Source organism: Oryzias latipes, chromosome 18, assembly GCF_002234675.1.
Source record: "Oryzias latipes chromosome 18, ASM223467v1".
Lineage (NCBI taxonomy): Eukaryota > Metazoa > Chordata > Actinopteri > Beloniformes > Adrianichthyidae > Oryzias > Oryzias latipes.
The window spans coordinates 1,038,692-1,060,425 of NC_019876.2; the positions used below are offsets into that span (position 1 = coordinate 1,038,692).

At 45.6% G+C, this 21,734-nt stretch overlaps 1 protein-coding gene across 7 annotated transcripts; it reads left to right on the top strand.

The window, feature by feature from the left end:
* The first annotated feature begins 4,045 nt into the window (after positions 1 to 4,045).
* On the top strand, positions 4,046 to 16,946 carry LOC110014094 (sialoadhesin). Of its 7 annotated transcripts, XM_023965915.1 has the most exons (8): positions 4,046 to 4,063; positions 14,906 to 15,023; positions 15,100 to 15,212; positions 15,425 to 15,552; positions 15,664 to 15,699; positions 15,799 to 16,062; positions 16,137 to 16,610; positions 16,676 to 16,904. In XM_023965915.1, exons 4-8 carry the CDS (start codon positions 15,504 to 15,506, stop codon positions 16,786 to 16,788), a joined length of 936 nt encoding a protein of 311 aa, XP_023821683.1. In that variant the 5' UTR covers positions 4,046 to 4,063; positions 14,906 to 15,023; positions 15,100 to 15,212; positions 15,425 to 15,503; the 3' UTR covers positions 16,789 to 16,904. The 7 variants fall into 7 exon arrangements, with proteins under 7 accessions (XP_023821683.1, XP_023821678.1, XP_023821677.1 ...); XM_023965910.1 differs by having other exon boundaries at positions 4,048 to 4,063; positions 14,906 to 15,552; positions 15,664 to 15,716; positions 16,676 to 16,905; XM_023965909.1 differs by lacking the exon at positions 4,046 to 4,063 and adding an exon at positions 4,089 to 4,688 and having other exon boundaries at positions 14,906 to 15,552; positions 15,664 to 15,716; positions 16,676 to 16,905.
* Positions 16,947 to 21,734: the final 4,788 nt, after the last annotated feature.

The following is a 21,734-nucleotide window of genomic DNA, read 5'->3' on the forward strand; positions in this document are numbered from 1 at the left end:
AGCTTCACCAAACATGGATGAATATACGGACACAGTCAGCAGCTACATAGACTGGTGCACCTCCATTTGCATTCCAACTCGGACCATCCGCATCCTCCCCAACCCCTGCGCTAGAGCGCACCAACTATATATATATATATATATATATATATGTATATATATATATATATATATATATATATATATATATATATATATATATATATATGTATATATATATATATATATATATATATATATATATATATATATATATATATATATATATATATATATATATATATATATATATATATATATTACTATAACAAAAAGAGGTTATAGAACTTCAGAAACCAGAGTGTAGATTTGTATAAACCCCTTTTTGTTTTATTGTTTTTTATTTATTTGTTACATTTAGTGTGTGTGGGGAGGGAGAGGGAAAGAATGAAAGAGGGGGGGTGGAAGAGAGTAAAAGGAAGAGACGTGAGAAAGTGGGAATACAAGCACTGATTTGAATAAGTTATTATTTTAAGCTGTAACAATTATACCAGATCTGCTGGAAAGACGAATATTACATCAAAGGTGAAAATCTGAAGACATCTGTCCATCAATAACTGTGGGTTAGGGGGAGGGGTGAAGCAGACAGGAAGCAGTGTGCACCTGTGCACGTGGGGGTGGAGACACATGCATGATGCTGAAGTGAACCGTGTGTTCATAAGGGGAACCAGATCCTACCCAGCCAGAGCAGGAGAGGGGGGGAGAGACCCCCAGGCCAGGAGCGCCCCCGGCGACAGGACCCAAGCAGGCCAGGAGGGGGGGCGAGGGCAACGCCCACCCAGCCAGGCGAGGAGGAGGCCCCCCTACAGGTGCCTCCCCGGCGCCGAGATGCATTGGCGAACCCGGCGTCCGGCCCCCAGGCTACAGGACAGGTCACTTAGCCGTACCAGGCGGCAGCCATGGGGGCCAAGGACGAGGCTAGGGCACCGAGAACCCATGAGCCCTCCACCACCCAGCCGGCGCCCCATCCCTGCAAGCCAGCCCCGGCACCCGACCCGAGCAAGCCAGAGATCACCGTGCACCCACAGTTGTCCCACCCATGCACTCTCGCACACACACTCACAATCTTCTGGTTGCCCCCCACCCCCGTTGCCACGCAGTAACCCACTCCGGCTGACTGACCCCCCAGCGGTGCACGCCTGACCACCACTGCAGCCCCCCCGGCCCCGCCACGGCGACCAGCCACCCAGCACGGCACCCGGCTGCTGTTCCCGGTCAGCCGTACTGCCTACCCTGCACCCAAAAGGCACCCCCTTACTGCTGGATTCCTTTGTTCTTCCATGAAGCAAAATTAATCGTGTTTTTGTTAATCAAAATGTCAGGGTTGTTCCAAATGGGGGTAAGTTTACATGGAAATAATGTGAGGTTGTTTTTTTTAAGAAAATCTCACCAGGCTGTTAACGATGAGCTGATGTTTAAACTTCTGAAGCATTTGTGTTGTTTAATTTTAGAACTGAAGAAAGGTAAATTAGAAATATCTAGGTTATCACAGAGATTTTGTTCTATGTCTAGCCAGGATTCATCTAGCACATCAGGATTCAGCCATTTTTGTACATTACACAATCTGTTTGCAGAGTAGTAGTCCTGGAAGTCTGGAAGGCCTAGTCCTCCTCTATCTTTAGGTTTTTTAATAGTTTTTAAACTGATCCTTGGTGGTTTACCTTCCCAGAGGTATTGGGAAATGAATGAGTCTAATGATTTGAACCAAGTAGTTGGAGGTTTGGAAGGAATCATTGAAAATAGGTAGTTAATTTTGGGGAGAATCGTCATTTTTATGGCTGCAACTCTCCCGATTAGAGAAATGGGTAGAGTTTTCCATCTAGTGAGATCAGCCTCGGTTGTTTTAAGTAGTTGGGTGTGGTTTAGCTTGAGTAGATCAGAAAGCCTAGAGGAGATATTTATACCTAAGTACTTTATGTTGCCTGTTTGAAATTTAATGGATAATTAGGTTAGATAGTTGACATTAATTGGCAGAATTGTGCTTTTAGACCAATTAGAGTGAATAATAAAAAATCATCTGCATAAAGACTTATTTTGTGTTCTAGGTTTTTGGTTTGAATGCCTTCAATGCCTCGACTTTGCCTAATAGCAGCAGCTAGAGGTTCAATAAATAGTGCAAATAAAGACGGAGATAGTGGACAGCCTTGTCTGGTTCCTCTTTGTAAATTAAAGCTTGGAGATGTTTGATCATTTGTTCTAATACGAGCATTAGGAGAGGCATATAGTATTTTAATCCAGTTAATAAATGATTTTCCAAAGCCAAATTTGTTCAGGGTGGCTATTAAAAATTTCCAGTTGACCCGATCAAATGCCTTTTCTGCGTCCGGTGACAAAATGGTTGCTTCACGGTTGTTGATGGTTGTATAATCTATGAGGTTGATTAATCTGCGCATGTTGGTAGATGAATGTCTACCCTTTATAAAACCTGTTTGGTCAGGATGTATTAGAGAGGGAACTACCTTCTCCAGCCTTCCCGCCAAAGCTTTGCAGATTATTTTAAGATCTGCATTAATCAGTGATATGGGTCGATAGCTGGATGGTGATGTGGGATCTTTCCCAGGTTTCAGAAGTAAGATTATATTAGCAGAATTCATATTTGGAGGTAGATAATTGTTGTCCTTAATTTCTATTGTCATTCTGAGAAAAATGGGAGCTAAGATTTGCCAAAACTCTTTATAAAATTCTGCTGGGAAGCCGTCTGGTCCTGGGGCTTTTTTACTAGGCATGTTGGTTAATGCTTTATGCAGTTCTTCTTTAGTAAAAGGGGACTCCAGGGCTGTGATTTGTTCCTCTGTTGGTCTAGGCAAATCTATGCTATTGAGAAAACTGTTGATGTCATTGTCAGAAGGATCAATTTGGGATGAGTAGAGAGATTGGTAAAAGTTTTTAAAAACTGAATTTATTGCAGCTGGATCATGTGTTGCGTTTCCTGTTAGGTCTATGACTGATGAAATAGTTGTCTTCTCTTTGTTTATTTTAAGTTGATTTGCCAAATATTTCCCAGATTTATTACTGTGATCAAACCTCTCCAAGCGTAGTCTCTGTAATAAAAACTGTGTTCTTTGATTAGTTATTTCATTTAATTCAATTCTTACTTTCCTTATTTTTTGTAGAGTTTGTTCATCCGGAGAGTTGCTGTAGGTTTCCTCTAACAGTCTGATTTTTTGCTCTAAATCCACTAGTTTAGAGTTTTCTTTTCTTTTTTTTGTGGGATGAGAAGGCGATTATTTTTCCTCTCATGACTGCTTTCCCGGCCTCCCATAAAAGGCACGAGGAAATACCTGGGTGGTCATTATTTTGAAGATATGAGGACCATTCTTTAGCAAAGAAATCTATAAAGTTAGGGTCTCTGAGCAACGATGTATTGAACTTCCAGCTCCTTAATGAAGGTGGTGATGTTTTGTTTTTAAGAGTCAGGGTAACTGGTGCGTGGTCGCTGATAGTAATGGGGTGGATCTGTGCTTCGGTAGCTATGCTCAACAAGGAGCTGTTAACCAAGAAATAATCTAGCCTGGATTATGATTGATAAACTGTGGAAAAAAAGGTATAAGCTCTTTTTGTGGGGTGGAATAAACGCCAAACATCACAAAGACCAAAATCCTCCATGTACTGTTTAACAGTGTTTGTGGATTGCCAGATTCTAAGATTTCCTGTGTTATTTAGCCTATCCATCTCTGGATCTAAACACATGTTGAGGTCACACACAATAATTAGCCATTTGTCTGGATGCTCAGATAGCGCAGAGAAGAAGGAATGAATGAATTTAGGGTCATCTACATTGGGGGGGTACGTAACAAGGGTAAACTAACTGTTTAATTTATATTATTATTTATTTTGAATTTAACTAAATCCTGATAATTTTTTATATATATTTTAAGAAATGTTCATATTATTTATAATCAGGATGTGTATATATTTTTGAGACATGAGTGCAAATATCTGTACTATCACTTTAGGAGAACTTTCTAGTTTTTGTGCGCCATCCCCCCTTTCTCTCAGTTCGAGCGAAGACAGCTGAGAGGAGGTAATGCGTTTGTTCTCTGCTTTCATTTTGAATTTATTTTGTTGTTTACTGCTGAAAATGCAACAGAAATGGTGGTGAAGTGAAATTGTTACTTTGTATGGTGAATGTTATTTCAATCCACTGCAAACTTTGCAGATATGTTATAAGTTTGTGGAAGACACATGTGGAAAGTTTCCCGGTTTTCTGTTCAACAGGATACTGCGACCCGATGTGTTGAACCAGAGAACTACATGTCACCAAGTTATCTGTTTTGTTTGATGTACAGATCCCGCTGTGGTGATCAATAAAAGGGCAGCAACCAGCAGATGTTTGGGTCCAGACTCTCCTCATTTGTCCAGCAACACAAAAAAGAACACAACGCAGATCGATTGGGTCAACGGACGCGCGTTACAAACTGGATTGCACCCAGACAGATACGCGCCCGTTACATGTACACATTAGCTAAACATAGCTGCATATTTTGAGTGGAAAGAGTGACTATTAGAAATCTTCCTTCTGGATCTATGACTTTTTTTTATTTTTTTATTTAACCTTTATTTACCCAGGAATTGTCCCATTGAGATTAAGAATCTCTTTTTCGAAGGAGTCCTGGCTAGGGGGGAATGGTGGACATGCTGCTGTTGAGGTGAATGCTAGAAACTGTATGTTATTGATGGAGGCAAAAATGAGTATATATGTACACATAATGGTGTGCTTGATGTTGCTATGAGGCTTTATGTGTAATGTACAGTGCATGTGATGTAATGCTGGACATGCTGAGTGTCTGAGTGTGTTGTACAGATCAGTACTATTGTAGAGTGGCTGAGTTATGTGGCAGCTTAGCTGAGCGGAAGGGAATAGTGTGTGAAAAAAGAAAAAAGGGAAAGGAGTGCAGAGGGGGGGTAATTAAGGAAACAGGGAGGGTAGAAACAGAACAAACCTATCATAAACAGGCTTGAAGCTGCTGAGGAGACTGGTGGGGATTTTACCTAAAGTGGAGAACCTTTATGCCCCGTGAGTTATGCCCAGTGTGTCACATATACGCATAAACTGACACCTGTGCAGAGAGTGTAAAGGGTGTGGAGAATTGGTTCGCTGGAACCACATCTGGCTCAGGTCAACTTGGCCACCGGCCATGAGGGCTGGAGTCCCGAGGAGACTTATTACACACCCAGGCCTGGTGTTGGAGGGCGCTACACTCCAGGCACTGCTGGACCTCTCCTCTGCGGAGCTGTGAGACCTGTCGGCGCGGACAGCAGCATTAGCGCGACACTTTGAGGAGCAGGGTTTGACAGAATGGAACCGACAGCAGCTGGAGTCTCATCGCCGTAGAGATGACGATGAGCGCCTGGGGACCTTCGCTGCTGATGTGCAGCTCTTCGCTCAGAGAGGGTCTACTCCCCCAAGGCGACGTGCACCCTGAGGGTGGTGTTGGCATTGCTGTGAGGACAGTGCTTCATTCTGGTGGCTGGGCACATACTGGCACGGAACTGTGTCAGTAACAGATGTGCTAACCCAGCTAGCAGGGAGGGAGACTGTTCATGTTGGTGGTTGGAACCCAGGATTGTGAGCATGAGTCTTCAGCCAGTGTGTTCATGTGTTATGCTGTTTGTGTTGTGTTGTTTTGGCTCTTCAGCTATGTGAGGGTTGTGGGGACACTTAACCCTCTTAGGTGGGGGCAGTGTAGCGGCCCTGTACATTTCAGGATTGATTTTAAAGTTCTTTTAATGGTTTATAAATGTTTTTATGGTCTTGGGCCTTCTTATTTAAATGATATTCTTCTAAAATATGAGTCCCTCGCGGACCTTGAGGTCCTCTGGTGCTGGCCTCTTAGTTGTCCCTAAGGTGAGGACCAGAACTTATGGTGGGGCTTCGTTCTGCCATTATGGTCCTCGTCTGTGGAACAGCCTGCTGGAGAGCCTCAGGGCCGCAGAGACTGTAGAGGTTTTTAGGAAGAGGCTCTAGATCCACCTTTATAATTGAACTTTTAGTTGATTTTAACTGCTAATTTATTCTTTTAGTTTTAGTTTAGGCTATTTTATGTATTTATTTTCCTTTCATGCATCTTATTCTCAATTTGATGTTTTTATATACATCTTATGTTTTTAATTTTAGTATCTAATCATGATTTTAGCTCCAGTGTTTCTTGTGGGGATCTTTTCCTCCAGGGCTTGCCGGCTTGGTCGTTGGCTGTTGCTGCAGTTCTTGCCCCCTGCTGGGGTGGCTGGGGTCTAACTTTGCAGCCTCACGGCTGTGAAGTGGACCCCGTTGCTGTCCCGGTTTGGGTGGGTGCTGTGGCGATGCTCCCATGGCCAGGCTGGCTCCTGGTGTGAAAGGATTCCCAAATGCTGTTTCCTCACAGCAGAGCCAAGCCTTAGTTGTTTGTTTGTTTGCTTATTGATTGATTGATTTAAGCTACATAGTCATCATTCTTTGTACGTGGGGGCCATGGGTCATATGTTTTAATGGAGGGGAGGGGGAAGGGTGGGTTTTTACTATAATATTTTGTGTGTTCTGTTTTTAATGTTAAAGCGCTTCGAGCTGCACAAAATGCATGAGAAGCGCTATTTTATAAATAAAGTTTGATTTGATTAGCCCCGCCTTCAGCCCGTAGGACTCATGGGAAGTGGGGAATCCTGGGTGAAAACCATGAGTGAGAGGGGTGGAAGCAGAAGTGACCTCCATGCTGTTTGGCTGTTTGTGGTGTGTTTGAATAAATGGAGATAATCTTTGCTTCTCTGCCTATTCCTTCCTCTCTGAGGCTGTCCGGGGTCGTGCGGTGAATAAGGCATGGACAGCTCTCCAATGAAGCCACTTTATTAGCAGCTCGGCTAAAGTCACATACCACCTGGGTCGTTACAAAATTTGATGGCGGCCATCCCGAGGAGTGTGGCTACGCTTTCCCATACTCACAGGGGAGGCAGAGTTGTGCCTTTGCCTCCTCTGCCCCTGCGCGTATTCAGCGTCACACACTCCTCCCCGTGTCCGTGTCGTGTCGCTTCTGGCTGGCCTTCTGATGTGCTGGGACATACCATAGCAGGGTGCCTGCACTGCCCCTGCGTGTTGACTGCATGGCAGAACTGGCGGTCCAAATGCGTCCCCTGTGTGTACAGGCCCAGTTGTTCCCGGAGTGTGCTCCATGCTCCCAGGGTGAACAGGTCCAAGCGCCCCCCTGGCCGGGTGGGAACCTTTTCCCAGAGTGTTTTGAAAAATGGGAAAGCAGCTTCAGAGAACAAGAGAGAAAAAAGGGAGGGGGGAAATTGCTGTTTCACAGAAGTGAAGATGAGGAAACTGGCTCCATGGCGTGTTCACCACACAAAGCAGATGAGGCAGAGCAGGAAGGAGGGGCCCCCTTGAGCGAGCGTCTCTCTCTGCTCTTCTCTGCTCCGGTCTCGTCCTTGGCCCATATCTCGGTGTCCAGTTGCCCCCATGTTTGCCGACTGGTACGGCTAAGCACTACTGTCCTGTGGCCTGGGGGCTGGTCGCTGGGTTCTCCTATGCCTCTAAGCACCGGAGGGGCCCCTGTAGGGGGGCCTTCTCTGCGCCTGGCTGGGTGGGTGGACGTTCCCTACTCCCCCCCTCCAGGGCTGCTTGGGTCATGACACCGGGGGCGCTCCTGGCCTGGGGGTCTCTCCCCTCTCTCCTTGTCTGGCTGGGTAGGATCTGGTTCACTCTGGCAGCGTGCATGTGTCTCCACCCACACGTGCACACTGCTCCCTGTCTGCTTCACCCCTCCTTCTAACCTACAGTGTATTGATGGATAGATATTTTCCACTCATCTTCGTGTCAGATTTTCACCATTGATCAAATCAAATCAAACTTTATTTATAAAATAGTGTGGTGCACCCAAATATGTGCATCCACATTTGGTATTTATTTAAAAATTAAAAGCCATTATTATTATTTTGTAGTAATTAAAATAATTATTCTTGAATGCATTTATTAAAAATAGTCTGTGGGAAAAGAAAATGAAAATAAAAAGGGACTATATTATGAGTCTGGTAGGACTTTGACACTCTGGCAGCGCCTCCAAGTGGCTGAAGACGGATCAACTTCCTGTCTCCGTTAGAAGTGATTTGGAGAATGAAAGAGTGCTCGTGTCGTTATTGCTCTGAGACTCGTTTTATATTTTCACAGGTTAGTATGTGGTTTAAACCCAGCAGATGAAAGCCCTAAGCTTTGGTTTACTTCCCAGATGATTTTCAGTGTTGTTCAATTTGTAATTTTGATGTAAACTGGAGAAGTTTAATTCATTTTTCGGCGGGAAAAGCCGGACCGGAAGTAGCGGGTGTTATCGCGCTAGCTTGTTTTCACAAGGATGTTGTTAGCTCGCGCTAAATGAGTCTGTATTGCCATAGCAACTATGCTAACTAGTTGGATCCATTACTGTGGATGTTTTAATAGTTTAAGATTCCTCACGTGACTTTAAACATGTTTAAAAGTAACAGAAACATTTGATTTTTGTAACAGTTGTAAAAAAATGATGAAAAGTGTACAGATTTATTGTTCTTTTATTTTTATTATAAGTTCATATTTCTAAAGGTGCAATGTCCAGCGTTTATAAGCTACAACAATATGCTAAAGTAACAAAACAAAGAAGTATTTCCTTTGTGCTGACTACAGAAGTTAAAGTAAATTAAACTTATGCAATTCTTTTGTTTAGTTTTGAAATGGAAATGTAAGGTATTTGAAAACAGAGTAATTACTGATGTGAGATATTCATCAGATATTTAATTTAGACTTAATTTAGAGGTCAGATTGTACATTGGACAATTACATGCACTGAATTTAAAATGTAAATGTGTTGAAACATTTAAATAGAAGTGATTTGGAGAATGAGAGAGTGCTCGTGTCGTTTCTGCTCTGAGACTCGTTTTATATTTTCACAGACACAATTCTTTTTGTTATTGTGGTCGCCGCACCCGGGACCCGTAACAATAGCGCTTATCATGCATTTCGTGCAGCTCGAAGCGCTTTAACATTAAAAACAAAAAACTCACAACATTACAGTAGAAACCCAACCCACCCTACACCCTTCCCACTCCCCTCCATTAAAACACATGACCCACGACAATGAATGTTGACTACCAATGCAAGTTAAAATAAATACATGAATGAATAAATAAATAAGCAAGCAAACAAACAAACAAACAAATAAGTAAGGCTTGGCTCTGCTGTGAGGAAACGGTATTTGGGAATCTCCTCATACCAGGAGCCAGCCCGGCCATGGGAGCATCGCCACAGCGCCAACCCAGACTGGGACAACACTGGGGTCCACTTCACAGCCGTGAAGCTGCAAAGTTAGACCCCAGCCGCCCCAGCAAGGGCAAGAACTGCAGCAACAACCACCGGGCAAGCCGGCAACCCTGGCAGAAAAGACTCCCACAAGAAACACTGGGGCTAAAATCATGATAAGATACTAAAATTATAAGATTTGTTAAAAAATAAATAAATAAAAAACTGAGAATAAGATGCATAAAATGAAATGAAATATAGTATAGAATATAGCCTATAATAAAACTAATAGAGTAAATTAGCAGTTAAAATCAACTAAAAGCTAAATTATAAAGGTGGGTCTTGAGCCTCTTCTTAAAAAGTTCTACAGTCTCTGCGGCCCTGAGGTTCTCCGGCAGGCTGTTCCACAGGTGAGGACCATAATGGCAGAACGAAACCTCACCGTGTGTCTTGGTCCTCACTTTAGGAACAACTAAGAGGCCAGCACCGGAGGACCTCAGGGTCCGCGAGGGCTCATATTTTAAAAGAATATCATTTAAATAAAAACATTTAAAAGAATTTTAAAATCAACCCTGAAACGCACAGGGAGCCAATGCAGCGACTTTAAAATCGGTGTAATGTGTTCCCACCCTCTGGTCCTCGTCAGAACTCGTGCCCCTGAGTTCTGCAATAGCTGTAGATTTGCAATAGACTTTTTGGGTAAACCAGAGAGCAGGGCATTACAGTAATCTAAACGACTAAAAATAAAAGCATGCATTAGTACCTCTGTGCTGGCAAGAGAGAGGAACGGGCGACTCTGGCAATGTTTTTGAGATGATAAAAACCTGTCTTAACGACATTTTTAATGTGTGGGATAAAATCTAGCTCAGAGTCAAAAAGTACGCCCAGGTTTCTCACACATGGAGAAGGTTTAAAATTATGAAGATGTGGTAAAATCAGCTCTCTCTTGTCTTCAGAACGGATGATTAAAACTTCAGTTTTGTCCTGGTTGAGCTGTAAGAAATTTTCTGCCATCCACAGCTTTATATCTAAAATACAGTTTAAAAGAGGGTTAATAGGTTCATGGTCATCAGGAGACATGGCGATGTAAAGCTGTGTATCATCAGCATAGCTGTGAAAGTCAACGCCGTGTCTCCTGATGACATCCCCAAGAGGCAACATATACAAATTAAAAAGTATTGGCCCTAAAATCGACCCTTGGGGAACCCCACAACTTATTTCATGGATTCTTGAAGAGCACGTATCCATACTTACATAAAAGTGTCGATCTATAAGGTAAGAGTAAAACCACTTAAGAACATTTCCAGAGAGGCCCACTAGACTCCTAAGTCTGTCTAATAAAATCTGGTGATCTACTGTATCAAAAGCGGCACTGAGATCCAGCAGCACTAGAACAGAAAGTTTCTGTGAGTCATAGTTTAATCTAAGATCATTAACGATCTTTCAAAGAGCCGTTTCTGTACTGTGGTTTTTCCTAAAACCAGACTGATATTTTTCTAAAATTTTTTGGGCATTTAAAAACTCATGCAATTGAGTAGCGACATGATGTAATATTTGTCTTTCCAGCAGATCTGGTAGAATTGTTACAGCTTCAAATAATAACTTATCCAAATCAGTGCTTGTATCCCCCACTTTCTCACCTCTCCCTTTTATTTTCCTCCACCCCCACACCCCCTCACATTCTTCCCCTCTACCTCCCCACACACACTAAATGTAACAAATAAATAGAAAATAATAAAACAAAAAGGGGTTTATACAAATCTACACTCTGGTTTCTGAAGTTCTATAACCTCTTTTAGTGATAATAAAACCTGTCCAACACAAAAGACCTTCAGCTCTGATCTGTTTGTTCAGCTGTTGGACAGAACAAGTAAAATAAATAAATAAATAAATGCAAAAACCACCCAGTCATGCAGTTAGTCTCTGTCCCACTTGCTCACACTTCTTTACACCTTGTTTATTAGGTTTATACCATTTACAGCCAATTTAGACCTTAAAAATGCTTACAAGATTCAGCAACAACTTTTCATTCATGTAAAGATGCATTTCAGCAGAAATGACAAAGACACAAGCAACTTTGTCAAGCCAAGCATTGGCTATGGGAAGCATTTGCTGGCTATGACTTTTGTTTATCCACCCATTTACCAAAAAAAACGGAAAAACACCAAGACAACTTTACGTCTACATTGGACTAATGCTCTTATCATGACAGTCTGTATGACATTATCTGTAGACATACATCCATGCCCGGGCCTGCATGCGCTTCAGATATGGTCCTACCACCTGGTGTTGCTGCGGATGGGGTGCTGGGGAGCCTTGCTGGTACCGTGGTGGATCAGCACACGCAGGGTGTGTGTGACAGTGCTGGTATGGGGTGCGTCTTTGCTGGAAACCCTCGATCGAGCCAGCTGAGCGGCGTCTTCGCAGGACCATCGACTGGACCTGGTGTTTCAGTGGGGCCGGGGTGTATGCTGGATTGACGAGCCCAGACTTCTACGACCACGTTAAAAGAGTACGCTTCCAGCACCTCCATAGTGACGCAGAATGTAAACAAAAAAACGGCTGAACCCAGGGATTACAAAGAACAGGAAGTGGGCAGTGTTTCAAACTGTCAATCATTTGTGGATAGTGTGGGACCCTAAAGCCATACCAAAGGGGATTCTAGGTGGACACCTGAACATAAGAATCTTCCTTTCTAAAGTTGAGCAAATACAACATCTGTTACTGGACTCAAACCTGGACTTTCTCTGTTTATCTGAATCCTGGCTCAATCGGAATTCCCCATCAGCAGCTCTGAATATTCCTGGTTATAACAACAACACAAAAGACAGGGAGGGATCTAAAAAGGGGGGTGGAGTCTTGATTTACAAAAAAAGCACAACGCAGTGCCATAAATTCCAATGGTCAAACCATATTCAGTTGGAATGTTTGGGCCTCACAATCTCCCTTTCACCGCAAATGTCATGGACACGAATAACTAACTCAACCATGACGCAAATTGATTTCATATTTAACAACAGACCAGAAAGAATTGCAAAATCATTTAACATGTTAACCGGTTTAACACACCACAATTTAACTCTTTTCTCTAGAAAACTCACTAAAAAGCGTTCCCATTCTTGCGCTGGAGTCAAAGAAATTATTACAATACCTAAACATAGGTAATGATCCTCCAGTTCAGAGCACAGCTATGCACTCTTGCGCTTCTCTAGTCAGGGGGGAGAACACCAGCTGCTAGCGACATCTTCTGAGGGATAGAGACTTGATTGTTGGATCTGAAACAGTCCACACTGCATAAGGAACCCACACATTTCTTGGGGGCCCCATTGAATTTGTCCGGAAGTGCCATTCTCGCTCCCTGTGTGAGTTGTTCTAGATGCCCCGCCTTTGACAGTTGTTAAAGAAGAATACACGACCGGGAAGTTGTGGCGGATGCATTGCTGACAGGCGGGTTGATTTGCAGGGGCGACATAATGGCTTTGATTGCAGAGGTTAGATGATGGAGCTGGTGACCGTGCTCCAGCAAAAAAAGTAGCAAACAATACAAGGGTCATCGGGCTAGGAACTCCTTCTGCTGGATCCATGTTTGCCAAAGTACTCTGTCACAAGAACAGGCAGACGGCTGGATCCGAATGCAGAAGGTTTAGTAGCTCAGCTAAAAGTCCACAAAGCTAAATCAGGGTCAGGCAGGCAGCAGTCAATAACAGGCATGAGATCATCAGAGGAGAGACAGGCGTAGTCAGGGTCCAGGAGAGAGTCAGGCAGGCGGCAAGCAAACAGGGTCAGGAAACAGAAGATCCACATACAACGCTCAGTAAGGAAGACAGAGTGGCAGAAACAATACTTATCACTTAGTGAGGCTCAGTGCAGTGTTTATGTAGACTGTGACTGATTTGGCAAATGGGAGTCAGGTGTGCATCACTCAGAAATGGCAAGCTGGGGTTGCTGGGAGATGTGCCATGGTGTCGAAAGACATGACAGACCCAGTAGCTGGAACCTGGAAGTAAACTCGCAACAAGGAAGTACTTGGAAAAGGTTTATTTCTTTCCGAGGGATGTATACAGTTTCTTGGAGAGCGTGGTAAGTAGGTCCTCCGTGGAATGATCCTGATGACCTTGGAGCTGTTGGCGGCGAGGGCTGGACGAGGCGCTGAGGACAGCGGGACCAGAGAGGAGCGGAGCGTAAACGCGGCGGATCCGGGGGGAGCGAGGCGTGGACGGCGAAGACGGCGTAATCAGTGTGGAGCGAGGCGTGGGCGCTGAGGACAGTGGAACCAGCTTGGAGCGAGGCGTGGATGTCGAGGACGGCGGAACCAGCTTGGAGCGAGGCGTGGAGCTCTGGATGAAGAGGAACCAGCGAGACCAGAGGATAGGAACCTGAGGTTGAGTACAAGATGTGGTAAGTAACAGGGACTAGATAACGTAGCAAAGACTAAAGGCCAGACTTAAGCACGGGAGTGAGTATAACAAACTGGCGCTGGATACTGGTGTGGAGCTCCCTTAAGTAGGCTGCCAGGAAGATGAGGAGATGAAGGTCAGCTGGTTTCAACCAGCAGAGCAGGAGCGCAGGGAGGGGGGAGGTGACTGACAGAGGCATTGTGACAAGATGAAGTGCATTCAGTACTCTGGAGACTGCTCCCACAGGTGACCAGAGGGGGGCTCTGAGTTCTGACACAGACGCTTTCTTGGACACAAATAGAGAGAGTCCGACTGACTGAGGAAGTGGACTAACTTTGGTTGGTTGTGCAGCACAGCAGGGAGCTCAGAGACATTTCATGATTGGATTTGTTGTACAGATGGCATCCTATGACAGTTCCATTCTGGAATTCATTGAGCTCCTGAGAGCAGACCATTCTTTCAAAAATGTTTGTAAAACAGTCTGCATGTCTGAGTGATGATTTTATACACCTGTGACCAGACCAGGTGATCAGGACACCTGATTCTGATCATCTGGATGAATGAGCCAATACTTTTGGTAATATAGTGTATCTTGATGGTGGTTTTCTGTTCTTTATCATCCATTTGTTTACCTTAAAGCCCCATGACCATTTCCTCAAACATGTTGACATCACAAAGTTGTACCAGAACATGTCCCTGTCTGTATTGTCCATCATCTTCAGCGTGGCCAGGTTACAACCTCCTTCTGTATCGTGGCTTCCTGTTTCAGAGGACTACAAGCAGAAGGAAAATGGCATCATGGTCCAACTTTCCAAATGGTGGTTAGGACTGAGCCTTGTAGCTGTTTTCAAATGACATGTACCAGTTATTCAGTGTCCTTTCACCCCTACCGGGGCAAGTGGTGGAGATTCAGCAGTTGTTGCTTGAAACTGTTCTAGTCCTTCAAACAATGAGCGTGGCGTCCTGGTGCTGTGATTGGTGGATCTTTAGTGTCTCATGTAGATTTCAGTAGTTGAGTCTGTGTCTTGAGGTGGAATAAAATCCTCACTGACTGTGATGACATGGATGGCAGAGGGATAAAAGGGGCTTCATTTGAAGGCCTGAAGTTCAAGATTTGGAATGCAAGAGCGTGAGAGGGGAACAATGGTCACGGTGTAGCACCACTGGTTGTTGACCATCAGACCATCTCCATTATGTTGACAATGTGATCAATCTGGATAAACTCTACCAGGTGGATGACGTGGTTCAGTGGCATGTCTCGGTGAAATGCAGAAGGTTGCCGTCCTACATGTCCTTCTGGTTCTTGACCCCTGCTGTGATGTCATCAGTTTTGCAATGACTAGACGTTGGTGAGCAGATACTACATCAAGAAACCAGTGTGATCAGCCTCAACTTGTTACTGACTCAGGATAATTTCCTTCAAAGATGCCAGAGAGTCCAGGAAGAAAGACAGAAAAAGCTGGGAGCTTGGTGGACCCAATGAGACTGTACTATGTAGTGATGGACATTCATGAAGACACCAGTGTGGATGTATGAAAGTAAGAAACATACAAAGACCCCACACCCACGCAAATCAACAAACCAGGTTTGGTCGTAGTCGTCATGACAACCAACCTCAGAGGTGCCATCATAGTTCTGACACTTCATGAAAACTCTTTCATGTGAAGACAACAGTTTTTTTCTCCTGTGACCACTGTGTTTGTGGTTTGTCACGTCTCTTCCTGTCTGAGTTTCCTGGTTGATGCTTCAGAGAAAAGTGAACCGTCACACAGACGATCATCCTAACAGAAGAATCAGACTTTGGTGTCTGTCCAACTGCTGTTGGTCTGATGTCCTGCAGCTGCAGAATGGAGGGAACATCTGTCCAGATGCTGCTGGGTGAGTCCCGTCTGCTGGATGTGTGTTGGTGTGGAAACGTTGACAGATGCTGCTTCCCACAGCAGAGCCTTCATCAAAGCTCCAACTAAGCTGAGTGTCATTTCTCTGCAGCTCTGAGCTCCCTGCTGTGCTGCACAACCAACCAAAGTTAGTCCACTTCCTCAGTCAGTCCCACTCTCTGTCTTTGTGTCCAAGAAAGCCTCTGACAGCAGCAACACTCTGTGTGTCTTTACTTTGTTGTTGCAGTTGGTCTGACTGTGAGTCCCAGCAGATCTCAGTTCTTTGAAAGAGAATCAGTGACTCTGAAGTGTGAGGACCACAGCTCTGCAGGATGGACTCTGAGGAGAAACACCTCACATGAAACCAGGACTCTGTGTGGATCTGAGTGGGGATCAGCAGATGGTTTGTCCTGCAGGATCAGCTACATCTATCCAGCAGACAGTGGTTTGTACTGGTGTGAGTCCAGAGGGGGAGGAGCCTCCAGCATCAGCGTGAACATCAGTGTCTCTGGTAAGATCAGACTGTGGAGTTAGTGTTGCTGCAGCTGTGTGCAGATGGATGAAATGCTTTGTCTCTGTGTTGAGGTGGATCAGTGATCCTGCAGAGTCCTGTCCTCCCTGTGATGGAGGGTCATGACCTCACTCTGAGCTGTCAATCACAGACCCCTCCCTCCAAGCCCTCAGCTGCTTTCTATAAAGATGGCTCCCTCATCAGGACTGAGCCTACAGGTCACATGACCCTCCAGCATGTTTCCAGGTCTGATGAAGGTCTCTACAAGTGTCACATCAGCGCTCATGGAGAGTCTCCATCCAGCTGGATCTCTGTCTCAGGTGAGGAGCTTCACTGTCATCTCACCATGGATTTCCTCCATGCAGTCACCAGACCAGGTGGGATTCTGTCTGCAGAAAGACCCAGGACCACAGGAGCCCCGCCCACAACAGGAGCCCCGCCCCCTGCATTAGGTCTTGAATTCAGAGTCCTGCTCCACCTGCTGGTGATCAGTCCGTTCTTCATCTCCACTCTCCTTCTGGTGTCTTTATGTCCACAAAGAGCCTCAGGTAACAGAAATCAATCAATCACATTTGATCAATCATCTTCAGTTTCTAAACTGTTCTGTCTGCAGGAAGTGACCCGTCTGTCTCCATGGTGATGACCCAGCACTCACATGCTGAGCAGGGATTGGCTGAAGACGATGATGACATCATCACATCTGGAACCACAGAGCATCAATTCTGAACAGAGAATCTCTTTTGGTTTCAGAAACTTTAAGATAATTTTCACTTTTTTATTTTTGTAATTTTCTTGAATTTGTTTAAAATGTCTAAATGTTTTTGTTTGATTTAAAATCTTGTGTTTTTGTGTGTTAAATACAATAAATCTAAATTTCAAATAAATTCTTCAATTAGTCTTTTTAGTCACTTTTCTAAACGTATCTGGAATAGAATCATATTTCTATTCAGTGTTTCTGCAGACATCCAGATGAAAGTGTTTTCATTTCCATCATTCCATAATAACATCCAGCTGTCATCCGGGTCACTGTCTGATTGATTTCTTTTTTTTTTACATCAATTGGACTTTCAGCTCCTAAACCCACAGAACCAGATTTCAGAACCAGAAAACTGTGGAGAATCTGTCTAAATTCTGCAGGACATGAATGTTTGAAACAGTTTCACCAACTGATCATCAAAGCAGCTGCAGGTTCCCCTCATGTCCTTCAACTGGTTCAGTCTGGTTCTGGATGGTTCTATCAGACCTTCACTGACCCCCCCAGAGTCTGGCTAAACCACTAAAGTTCCTCTCTAAGGAGGCGGTTCCCAGAGCGCCGTGTCCGAGCAGAACCACAGAACGAGAAAATGTTCTGGAGGAGATGCAGCCGCTGAAGAGACGACGTGGACTTCAGAGGATCATCTAAAGGATTCCAGAACCTGCAGGAAGACTGGAACCAGGAGGAGGAACAGCTTCAGAACCACATTCAGGAGATGGGCTCCAACTGTCTGGTTCTACGGGTCAAACCACTTCTGAGCCCAAACCAACAGGGGAGAGAACTCACCTAGACAAAGAAGGACTGCTGGTCAGAGGTCCAAAGTCCTGGTTCTGATGAAAGGAAAGTCTTTCATTTGGAATCAAGGTCCAAGACTGGTGAGGAGCTGTGACAGAATGGTAGAACCAGCTGTGCTGGGTCGTGGTTTGTTTGGAGTTAAAGGGTTTTACTGTCAGGTCCATAAATAGTGGGACAGCGACACAATTCCAACATTTGTGGCTCTGCACACCACCACAATGGATTGAAAATGAAAAGAAAAAGATGTGCTTTAACTGCAGACTGTCAGCTTTAATTAGAGGGTATTTACATCCAGTTCAGGTGAGCGGTGTAGGAATCACAACAGTTTGCATCTGTGCCTCCCACTTATCAAGGAACCAAAAGTAATGGGCCAATTGGCCTCCCAGCTGTTCCATGGCCAGATGTGTGATATTCCCTCATCATCCTAATTACAATGAGCGGATAAAAGATCCAGAGATTTTGAAGTGTACTGTATGCATTTGGAATCTGTTTCTGTCAACTTAGATGAGATCCAAAGAGCTGTCACTACTAGTAAAGCGAGCCACAATCAGGCTGAAAACACAAAAGAAAACCATAAGAGAGATAGCAAAAATATTAGGCGTGACGTCTGGAGCAGTCATAAAAAGAAGGAACGCACTGTGGAGCTCAGCAACGCCAAACGATCCGGAAGACCACAGAAAATAACTGACCAAAGTCACAACGGCTGGTCAGATCAAGAACACTGACAGGAAGTAGGTGTGTGTGTGTGTGTGTGTGTGTGTGTAGGTGCGTGTGTGTGTGGGTGTGTGTGTGTGCGTGTGTCGAAGCTGACAATCAAGAGAAGACTTCACCAGAGTGAATATAAAGGGTTTACCACAAGATGGAAACCATGAGTGAGCATCAAAAACAGGAAGGCAAGACTAGAGTTTGACAAACATCTAAAACAGTCTTCACAGTTCTGGAACAACAGATGAGCCACGATCAACTTGTACCAGAGTGATGGAAAGAGAAGAGTACAGAAAAGGAAAGGAACTGCTCCTGATCCTAAGCATACCACCTCATCAGTGAAACATGGTGGTGGTAGTGTCATGGCGTGGGCATGTATGGCTGCTAATTTAACTGGTTCTCTTGTATTTATTGATGATGTGGCTGCTGACAAAATCAATAGGATGATTTCTTAAGTATTTCAGGCAACATTATCTGCTCATATTCAGCTAAATGCTTCAGCACTCATTGGACGGAGCTTCACAGTGCAGATGGACCCAAAGCAGACTGCAACAGCAACCAAAGACTTTCTTAAAACTAGCATCCCTGCCCTAAGACCCCCCTTCACGGTAAGGAAAAACTAAAATAAAACAGATTCAGGAAAAAACGAAGAAACCTCAGGGGTGCCCACATGAAGGAGGGATCCTCCTAAATACAACTGCGTATCGTCGGCATAACAATGAAAATGAATGCTGTGTTTCCTGATTATGTTTCCTAGGGGTAGCATATAAAGCGTAAACAGGATCGGTCCCAAGACTGAGCCCTGTGGGACTCCATAGTTGACTCGAGGGCACTGAGAGGAATGTCCATTTACAATAGCGAACTGATACCTATGGGACAGATAGGATTTAAACCACTGGAGAGCAGATCCTCTGATCCCTATGTCCTGCTCTAATCTATGGAGTAAAATACCGTGGTCGATAGTGTCAAAGGCTGCACTGAGGTCTAACAGGACCAGAATAGAAAGTAGTCCCTTTTCTGAGGCCAATAACAAGTCATTAGAGACTCTAACTAGTGCAGTTTCCGTACTGTGGTGAGGTCTAAACCCCGACTGAAAGTCTTCAAAGTGGCTGTTGTCCTGTAGGTGGCAGTAAAGCTGCTTAACTACAACTCTTTGTAGGATTTTAGAAATAAAGGGCAGGTTTGATATCGGTCTATAGTTGGCCAAGATGCTAGGATCCAAACTGGGCTTTTTCAGAAGAGGTTTAACAACTGCATATTTAAAAGACTGTGGCACGTAACCCGTTTCCAGAGAGGCATTTATCATTGTTAATATGGGATCATTAATTAGGGGAAAAGTTTCTTTAAAAAGTCTAGTGGGAATTGGGTCTAACAGACACGTTGAGGATTTGGAGGACGTAATAATTGATGTTATTTCCGGGTCGGGGTCGGGGCTGAGGCCATCGGCGGTTTCCCCGGCCGGTTGGCTGCCTCGGTCCCGTCGAAGCCTGACCAGAGCTCTTCTAGGGCCGGCGTTTGGGGGTGGGGGCCGGGACTTGCTCCGGGGGGGGCCAACGCTTTCTGGCTCCTCTCTCTCTGTGTGGGGGGGGTGGTGCTGGGCCTGGGGTGTCGGCGCCTCCGGGGGTGGGGCCCCTGGGCTGGGTGGGCCTGGCCCCCTTGTTGGGGGGGGGGCGGGGGGGGGGGGCTGTTTGACCACCGGGGGACAGTCTATCAGCTGTCCCCAACTTACCCCCTTCCTCATATAACCTCATAATAGGATGAGGGGGTGGGGGGCTTAGCCTGCGATGGGCCTTGGGGGGGGGGGTTACAAGGCAGTGGCCCCCCTCCTATGGTTGCCGTATGGAGTGGGCCCCCCCTCTTTCGGTTTTATTTGCACCTTAGACATGTAGGGCCCTTGGTAGGGGGGGTGCTTGGACATCACTGCCAGCAAGCAGCAGATGTCCTCCTAGCACCCTACCCGCCAATTTTAACCGCACCTTAGACATTTAGGGCCCCTTGGTGGGGAGGGTGAGGGGACGTCACTGTGAGTAATCAGGAGATGTCCCCTTAGTGCCCTACCCGCCAATTTTAACTGCACCCCCCCTTAGTACATACACCCCTCCCCCCTCAATATATACATCCCAACATAAACGCACACACATGCACACACACACTCTCTCAAACACACATACACGCACACACATTTTGCAAGGAAGGTGGGACCTGGGACCATCTGTCCCCTGCCTCTTCCCTGGTGGGGGGTACGGGCCCCTTTGCAACGGCGGCCGTGTCCCCGGGGTGCCGGCTTCCTGGGCCCGGCGGTGCTCTCTCCGCGCGGTGGGGGGGTTCACATTACATCTGAGCCGGGGGTGTTCGTGTCCCTGGGGGGTGGGTTCTGGTCCTTGCTCCTGAGTGCTGGGCCCCGCCAAATTTCCAACTGTGGCCGAGCCTGGTCGGGCCATATTTACAACACCCCTTGTGGGCCCTCCTTTTTCCCCGGGGTTCCCCCCTCCTGGGCGGGGGCGGCGGGCCCCTGCCTCGCTCTTCCCTGGACCAACCGTGGGCCGGGCGGATGGCTGCCTGGAGTGCGGAGCGGGTCTCCCTTGGGGGGTCCTGGCTCGTACCTGGGGTTGGGGCGGGGGGATGCCCGGAACTCCTGGGTGGTGGTGGGGTGCTCGTCTGGGGCTGTGGGCGTCCTTCTCCGGTGGGGCCCTGCGTTGGGTTCTCCCGGCGCGGCGGGGGGGCTGCTCTCCTGGTCGGGCTGGGGCGGCGCCCTCTTTCCCTCCGTGCCTCCCTGCTCTCTGGCTCTGGGGGCCTTGCGGCGGCCCTGCTGGCCCTGGCCTGTTGCTTTATGCTGCTTCATGGTCTTACCCCCCTTCCCCTCCTATTTTCACCCTCCTACCCCCCCTCTCTCTAGCGTCCCTCTCTCTTCTTCCCCTCTTTCCTTTTCCGTCCGGTCCAACACCAAAGATTTTCAGACATGTTTGAAATTAATAAAGGTTGGCCTCAATTACAAAAGGGGTTTATTCAGGCATACCTTTGGTTTGTCTGAAGATTAATAACCCCTCTTGTTAAAGTAAAATATGTCCAACCCAAGAGGCCCTCAGCTCTCATGTGACTGCCCAGTTGTTGGACAGGACAAGTTAAAAAAAAAAAATAAAATAAAATAAAAATAAAATTGATGTTATTTCCGCTTGATCCACAGCAGTGAAGCCGTCTAATGTTACAGAGGTTTCTATGGAGGCCTCCATTTCTACCGCTTCAGCCTGTTCTGGGCTGATAGGAATAACTTGATTTAACTTATGTCTAATATTTGAGATTTTACTATCGAAAAATGTAAGAAAATCATCAGAGCTGAGAGAAACAGGACCATGTGGTTCTACTGAGCTCTGACTGCGAGTTAATCTAGCAATAGTGCTAAAAAGAAATCTTGGGTTGT

What these genes read in the sequence shown, in the direction of transcription:
- LOC110014094 (XM_023965910.1), top strand. Translation starts at nt 15,416, where the DNA reads ATGCTTCAGAGAAAAGTGAACCGTCACACAGACGATCATCCTAACAGA. An exon ending in ATCTGTCCAGATGCTGCTGG is followed by an intron (nt 15,553 to 15,663) that starts GTGAGTCCCGTC and finishes ATTTCTCTGCAG; the next exon opens with CTCTGAGCTCCCTGCTGTGC. An exon ending in ATGTCCACAAAGAGCCTCAG is followed by an intron (nt 16,611 to 16,675) that starts GTAACAGAAATC and finishes TTCTGTCTGCAG; the next exon opens with GAAGTGACCCGTCTGTCTCC.